The sequence below is a fragment of the Glycine max genome, chromosome 2 (assembly GCF_000004515.6).
Source record: "Glycine max cultivar Williams 82 chromosome 2, Glycine_max_v4.0, whole genome shotgun sequence".
Classification (NCBI taxonomy): Eukaryota; Viridiplantae; Streptophyta; class Magnoliopsida; order Fabales; family Fabaceae; genus Glycine; species Glycine max.
The window spans coordinates 9347164-9355863 of NC_016089.4; the positions used below are offsets into that span (position 1 = coordinate 9347164).

At 30.8% G+C, this 8700-nt stretch overlaps 1 protein-coding gene across 1 annotated transcript; it reads left to right on the forward strand.

Moving 5' to 3' along the window:
* Positions 1-6329: 6329 nt before the first annotated feature.
* LOC100802180 (probable galacturonosyltransferase-like 3) lies at positions 6330-8329 on the forward strand. The gene has a single exon (XM_003518636.5). The coding sequence runs from the start codon at positions 6814-6816 to the stop codon at positions 7840-7842; it is 1029 nt and encodes a 342-aa protein (XP_003518684.1). The 5' UTR covers positions 6330-6813; the 3' UTR covers positions 7843-8329.
* The last annotated feature ends 371 nt before the right edge of the window (positions 8330-8700 follow it).

Below are 8700 nucleotides of genomic sequence, written 5' to 3' on the forward strand. Positions count from 1 at the left end.
TTATAAAAAAGTTAAACTCATACACCTAACTAAAGGTACAGACAATAGATTGATATTTCTAAAGTATGTTATAAGCATATTTGAGTTAATTATAAGAGATTTCTATAATGTTTTAACTTATGCAGGTCAATTCAATAACCCTAGTACTGATTCACAACTCTTTTAGAATTATTTGACTCTGCAGAAGGTTAAATTTGTAAAATAAACTCTCTCAATTAATTCAATTGTCATTACAATACAAGTACTAGTCTATTGTTTGCACCTTTAATTAGGTATTTATAATTAATTTTTTGTCAATTCGACCAAATGATCGGAAAAAAAAAGTTTAGAGGACAAATTTAAAGAAAAAAAAATAGAGACCTAATTAAAAATTTGATAAAAATATGGGGACAACCTGCTAATGAATGTAACCTAAATTATTAATGCATACGAATAACTTTTTTTATTTATTTGCACGATTACTTCAATCAAAGGTATCAATTTATAAAGCTTTTACAGGTGCATTATGTATATATATTGGTGTATATTTCTAGTGAAAAGATGAATCATTTAGTTTATTTTTCATGAGTTATTAATAGAAAGATTTTCATATTGTTGATCAATTAAATAATCTTTCTTTAAAAAATTAATTAAATAATCTTACATTAAGTAATTAATATAAAATTTGATAATTTTATAAATAATTTTTGGTCTCAACTCATAAGTAACGTGAGACTTTGACCTTTAGCAACAATAGTTGACATAATTGATAATAATTTATGTCTTCTAATCAAGTGGTTTAAGATTTGAATCCTAATCTTAAATATAAAATAAATTATATTAAAAAAATATTCAAATTATATGCGCTTAATCTCCTGAGAAATAATTAGTTTTGCCAATTCTAATATACATGATAAGTTGTTAGATGGTAATGTAGTTTTTTTTTTTTTTTACATTCTCAGTGCATTTGAATTAAATTCATGAATAATATCCTAACTGAAATATATAAAATTATTTTTAAATAACGGTGTATAAAAATAAAATCTAATGAAGAGTGATTTTTTTTTTCCATTCCACCAATAGAAAGAGTGTAGAACACAAGTTATAAACGGTCAATGGAAAAGTGCCCCATGCTCAAATGCAAATGAAGAAAGGAGGTATCTCTAAAATTGTTTTGATGAGTTGTGATTGGCAATGGTTGGAGTTTGTCAAATCCTCTTGAAACGTAAACACTGATTGCCGCAATTGTAGCCATGATTCAGGATGTCTCATGTGTTCCACTTAAATTATACCGTTAATTAATGTGTTACTCAACTTATTGGATAAAGATTATTTATATTCACAATGTGTAATTATGGCTGACTCAAAAAAGATTTACTTACTATAAAAGTCGAATACAGCTTGGTTCATTAAATATATCCTTTGCACTTATAATAGACTCAAACAAGGATTACCTAGTAGCATAAAAGCTAATAAAATTGATCATAAGTCTAAGGATAACTCACTGCTCTAAATTATTTTTATTTTTTAAAATTCTAGGAAAATATGAGCACCATTCCCTCTCATGGACCCTAATAAATAATAGGAGTATATTGTGAATTATGATCGTTGAATGAGATTGGGTCTTAGCTCACAAAAACTTGAAGCCTACTTAAGAATAAACTAAAAGCAAAGGCCATGTCGTCGAACGGATGAAACTCAAAGTCTAATATTCTAAAAAAAAGTCTAATATTCTGTTTTAAAATATAAAATAGAAGAGTCTAATATTCTGTTGATATGCAAGGCACAAAGTTGACCCAAAAAAGAAAGACTTTCCTTTCTTAAATTTATTAAATTCAACTTGAAATGTACTTTCATAAAGTTTGAGTTTAAAGACGGGCTAGTTAATTTGGAAAACAAAACTCAGTTGAATTTAAACCAACTTTAAATATCTAATATTCGAGTTCAATATAATTATATTTTAGTGGATTATACAATTAGTTCTACCCAATATTGGAACAAAACTTCATGGAAGAACCACATATCCAGAATGTCTATTTCTTCATGGGTGCTGCGTTGGTTTGTTCGGTGGTGAGTGATGGAGATCAAGGATCCAAATCAGAGCTAAATATAAGTGATTTACTGGTGTTTTGTGGTGTTCCAATTACAAGAGCTTGCGTGAAGAGAGTTAAAGAGGTTATACTAGCCTAATCGTTTAGAATTCAATTTATACAAATTTAGTCATAGATAGCAACATAATATTAGAAAAGTACCTTGAAAAAAAAAACTTGGTTATAATTAATTGGAGCTTTGGAAGATTAAATGGCTAAATGGGTGTATTTAGAAATATTAGAAAAGTACAACCAGGCTTAAAATATGTATTGACATTAATATGGGCGCCCATGCATGATTAAAAAAATCTAATTTGGACTTCTAATTATCTAAAAACAAATTGTTCTTCTAGTAATCTAATTTCATAAGGTGAGAATTCATTCATTTTGGTGGTTGAACATTGCTTTAAATAAGAAATTTCATATTCTCTTCTCTAAATAAAATAATATCTTTTTTCCTTTTAAGGGTTGTAATAACGTATTAGAATAATATCAAGAATTATGAGCAGTCATTTTTAATAAATTTTTCCCTTTTAGGTTTGAGATTGCGAAATTTTCATTAAGACAAAGATTATCTTCGGGGGAAATGTGATTTTAGTTTCTAGTTAAACTTAATTTTTGCATCTCACATATATTTTCAAGTTGTTGAATTTATTCCTTTAATTTTAAAAAATGAATGAATTTAGTCTTTTCTTGAATTTAAATTTAAAATTCTTCAACTCTTCATAGTCAAAATCAAATCTACATTAAAATAAAGTCATTTAAATATTTTATTTTGTCTTGAATTAGAAACTAGTGTTTTTGACCAACTGAACCAAAGACTAATAATATATGTCATACAATATAAAAAAAATATTTTATTTTTATTAGTATATTGTAAAATATTAGTTTGTAGATAATTTTGCATTAAAATTACTTATGATAATTAATTGATTTGATCAAAATATAATTACCTTAATTCCCATAATAACGTGTGCTTTTTTATGAATTATTAGAGAGGAAAATCTAGCAGCATTTCCACACAAAAAGAAAAAATGATTTTAAAATACTTTTTTTTAAATAATCTTGAGGTATTCATTTATGATTTTTAAATAATAGAAATAAATTTTGTGATATTCAAGACTATTAGAATTTTCTAATGAATTCAATAAATTATTCTATAGGTATTCAATTAAGATTTTTTTATAGTTTAAAAAAAGTCTTTCATTGTTCAAAAATATACAAATTTCGATGAATTCTTTTTTAGGATGAATTTTAATGAATTTTTTGGTAGAAAATACATATCAAACAATCTCACTCAAACCCTTGAGATTTCATGAATTTTTCTTTCTTTTAATGCTCATTGACATTTTTCCTCATCATATATAATCCCTTGTTTTTTTGTTGAAAGCGATAAACATTTATAATTTTTTATTCTTTTGATCCATGAACAATATGTCTTGGAACATGTGATATGAGAGATCTTCACAATTCTTTAAATTTGGAACATCTTGGTTACATTTTTATTTTTAATGGAGGTGAGAAGTTGACTCATGTATAAGTAGATAAATATATAAATGGTTTATTTTTTGGTACATGAGCTTTTTTTACTACATCTATAAATGAGGTTTGAAACAATTGTTGAACATGATTTTTGTTTGGTGTGATCATTATTCTGAAAATGACTACAAGTAACTATGCTAATGAACGTTGCAGTATATAATTTTTATACCATTAACAAAATTGATAATTGAACAGAAATGAGCCTATTGTGTTTGTAAATATGTTAGGGAAAATTAATTCGTTATGTAACAAGTTTATGGTTCTTTTTATAGATGATCTTATTTAAAGTGTTAGGTGAGAAAAATTCATGGACCTTTATCAATAATTTTGAATATTTTTTAAAAATTTACCAAATCCTTTAAAATCTTAAAAATTTATAATGTCTTTTTAAATTTTATGAATTCATTAAAATTCAAATTACAAAATTCTAATCATAAAAGTCTTTTAAAAATTTTTAAGAGTCATTATATTCTTATAAAATCTTTTAAATTAAAATCCACAATTTTTTTTTGTTAAAATAATATTTTAAAATCCTAATCCAATACCTCTAATATGATTTTTTTTTCAACATCATCGATACACTATCAATATTCAAAGATTTTTACATTGTTAAGTAAATAAAAAACTTTTATAAATATATATAGAGAGATAAAGAGAGAGACTTATATGAACACAATCCTAACACATCATATTTACCATCATTAAAAACTAAAAATTAAGTTACAAACTAAATTTTATCTCTTCATTCATCCCCTCTTTTCTGCACTACAACCCTCATCCTAGTAGCCTCATCTCTTTCTTCCTCTATTGTCACCTGTAGCCGCACAATCCACCATGGCAATTCATTGGTTAAATAGAATATTGATTAAATAAATTCCATTGGATCTGTAAAATTTTCATTTTTGATTCCCTCAACAAAGCACTACATGTACAATTTGTGGTTATTTTGGCATATGATTTTAATGAGCGACTTTGGCATATATATTTTATCATGCAATATACAATGAGCAACTTTTGCACATGATGTTATACAAATAGTAGCTTTAACGATCGAACAACAATTTATGGTTAGGTTCAGTACAGAAAATTTGAAAACATTTTTTTTTAAACTGAACCTAATTAGAAAATACTGCATCCAAACCAATCAAATTACTTCTTTGATTCAATATATTATATTCTAAAATTTGAATCGAACTATTTAGGGCTACTGAATTGAACTATTGTTATGTTCTGAATTGAATGGGAAAAGCACGTTGAGAATATGGAGAAAGGGAATTTCACGATTTCAAACTTGTGCATTGCAAGTTTTGTTGAACCTAGGATATAGAACTTTTATTTGGTAGCAAAGGTTCATAATGAAGAAGATTTCTGGAAGGGAGGAAATAATTCTTGTTGATGAAAGGCCACAAAGTCGAGCGAGATGATTTTATGGTGGAGGAAGAAAGAGATGTGTAGATAAAATGATGAATGAAGAGAGAAATTTTTCTTTTTAATTACTAATGATTTGTAAACTTTTTTATTGGATGATACTTAATCGTTATCACTTGTGTCGTTTATATAAGCATGTTGAAGTAAAAAACAAATCATAAACATCAATGATCTTTATCATAATTTACAATATGATCATTAAATTGTAATAATAATTAATAAATTATACGGATATTTCTTTTTTTGAGTTTAATACAATTACATACTTCATCAAAGTCTCTCACTTCATACTTCTTAATTCTTATTGGGTTCGTACTAGGAAAATTTCAATCGGAGCTTAAAGAGAATAAAAGAGTAAAAAAAATAGAATATACATAAAGCACGATGAAATTTGAAGGTCAAATTAAAACATTCGTATAAATGACCAAAATTAAGTTTTTAATTCATAAAAAATGATAATACAATAAAGATGACACAAGGGGGGCGAGAGAACCATTCCATACCTGCTCTCACCTTTGAATGAATCACACTCAACTCAATCAAATATTCCATTCTACTCAATGGTGCTATCTCGGGCAAAACCGTAAATATAGCAACATCTTAACACCGTTTCAAACTTATTAAAAAAAATGCACACTCCTAATATGATCATCCACGTCATACCAGTAATATCCTACGTGTCAACGTAACCTCGGTCAAGTTAACATAATTCTTCGATCCAACATATTTTTTAAGCTTAATTATAATTTTTTGGAAATTTTATCTTTAATTTTTTAATTGAATACATTTTATATATAATTCTTATGAAACTTGTAAATCATTTATTCATTAATAAACACAAAATAAAATTACCAAAAAAAACAAAATTAGGAATAGAATTTTCCAAAAATAAAAAAATTGAGTGCAAAGTTTATAAAAAAATAATGAGAATAAAAGTATAATTTGATAGGAGTAAAATCTACAAATGTCTTAAAAGTTGAAATAAAATATGTTAAATTAATTTATTAGAAATAAAATTTATCAGAAATTAAAAAATTAAGAATGAATTAATATTTTAGTCCTTTAATTTTTAATTTATATTTAATTTGAGTTTTTATTTTTCTAGTATTTTTGTTCAATTTAATTTTTAAAATCAATTTATTTTTTTAAAAAAATATATTTTATGATAATTTAAAATTATTTAGTGTCGGTTTTAAACAATTTAAGTGTAAAGATGGAATTGAATCAATTTAAACAATTAAATTGAACTAAAAAAAATTAAATAATGAAATTGAACCTGAATAATAATTTAGAAAAACAAAATTTATATTTAAAAAAAAATAATTGTACCACGCGCGTGATTACATGCTAAATAATAATTACAGTAACTAATTTAATTGATTTATTTATTACATAATTACATTTAATATTCCCACCTCCCACTTCCGTCAACAACGACAGATTCCGACGCAAATCGCGATTATCAGATGCAGACAAACCCACCGCACGCCTCTTCCCTTACTTACCTTCCTCCATCAAATCACAACCGTTTATTTCTGATCGCGATATAGATCCAACGGTGACCATGAAAACGACGTAGTAATAATAACAACAACGCCTACATGTCGAAGCTATAAAAAACGCGTCTTTCCAGCCTGGCTTCCTACCATGTTGTTCGATCCGGGCCCACAACCCAACTAAACTTTCAAATTACCAAAATACCCCTAAACCTTCACAAAAATACTCTCCAACACTCTTCGCTGTCTGGTTTTTTCGATTCTCCCCTTTCGTCACCATGCCACCGACACTCTCACTCTCACTCTCACTAGTGTTGGTGGTGCTGTTTTTCGCCGCCGTGGACGCGCATTTTCCGGCGACCGGCGAGCTTCCAACGTTCCGCGAGGCGCCGGCATTCCGCAACGGAAGAGAATGCCGCAACCGCCCGCGAAGCGACTCCGTGATCCACATCGCGATGACGCTTGACGCGACCTACCTCCGAGGCTCCGTCGCCGGAGTGTTCTCCGTGCTGCAGCACGCGTCGTGTCCGGAGAACGTCGTGTTCCACTTCATCGCCACCACGCACCGCCGGACGGAGCTCCGTCGCATCATCACCGCGACGTTCCCGTACCTCTCCTTCCACCTCTACCACTTCGATGCGAACCTCGTCCGCGGCAAGATCTCGTACTCGATCCGGCGCGCGCTGGATCAACCGCTAAACTACGCGCGCATGTACCTCGCAGATCTTCTTCCGGCGACCGTGCGGCGAATCATTTACTTCGACTCCGACCTCATCGTCGTTGATGACGTGGCGAAGCTCTGGAGCATCGATCTCCACGCGCGCGTGCTTGGCGCGCCGGAGTACTGCCACGCGAACTTCACCAACTACTTCACGCACCGCTTCTGGTCAAACCCTAGCTACGCGGCGTCATTTAAGAGACGCGACGCGTGCTACTTCAACACTGGCGTAATGGTGATCGATCTGTGGAAATGGCGCGAGGGAAGATACACGGAGAAGCTTGAGACGTGGATGCGGATCCAGAAGCGGAACCGGATCTATGAACTAGGTTCGTTGCCACCGTTTCTGCTTGTTTTCGCCGGTGACGTGGAGCGCGTAGAGCACCGGTGGAACCAGCACGGCCTGGGCGGCGATAACCTCGAAGGTCTCTGCCGAGATCTGCATCCCGGTCCGGTGAGTTTACTTCACTGGAGCGGCAAGGGGAAGCCGTGGCTGCGAATCGATTCCAAGAAGCCGTGTCCGTTGGATAGTCTTTGGGCTCCGTACGATCTCTTTCGCCACTCGCCGTCACTGTTCTCCGATTCGTAGAATCGCAGCCAGGGTTTTGGTGCGGGTGCATGGTTTTTTGCCGTGGGGAGTGCGTCACTCGATTGCTGCCGCTTGCTCCTCGTGATGTGAAATGACGTAAAAGGACACGCGAGTGTGAGTGAGATGTGTATTCCTGGATAAAGGGTGACGTGGCTATGTGTTTGGGGTGTTATGATACGATACGGTGACGTATTATGAGTTTGGATGATGATTGGGTTGATGGTTATTATGTACAGTATTCGTAGGCAGATAGTATAGTACAGCATGCACACTCTTGTGGTAGGGTATGCGCATTGTGCACTCTTCTGTATTCTTACACTTGGATGGATGATTCTTCCCCTAAGTTCTAGTGTTTGTTTATTTTTTGTACAAATAAAAAGGAACTAAAAGAGTGTAGTGTGGTGGGTGGTATCTGGCATGGTTGACGGTGCAATTATCATTTTGTTTCGGTCAGACCAAATAGAAAATAAAGAGTACAATACAGCAATGTTTCAAGATATTTTAAGATTAAAAACACTGTTGTCACAAGCAGGGTTAAGACTTGAGAATGTGTTTATTTTCGTTTTTAGGAAAAATATTTTTTTATTTAGAAAAAGGAAAAATAATTGTGAAAGTTTATTTTTGAAAAATTTCAGTGTATTTCTTTAAGGATTGAACTTTAAAAAGGTTATATTTTAATTGCTTTGACTTTTGAGAAGTTATTTTGAAATTATAATGATATTAAGATTAAAAAAACAAATTTTAGATTATAATAAAATAAAAGCATTTTTTATTTTACATAAAATTTGTAGAAACTAAGATACTCTTTTATATTTTCTGAAATGTATTTTTAAAAATAAATTGCACAAAATGGATCTT

What these genes read in the sequence shown, in the direction of transcription:
- LOC100802180 (XM_003518636.5), top strand. Translation starts at nt 6,814, where the DNA reads ATGCCACCGACACTCTCACTCTCACTCTCACTAGTGTTGGTGGTGCTG.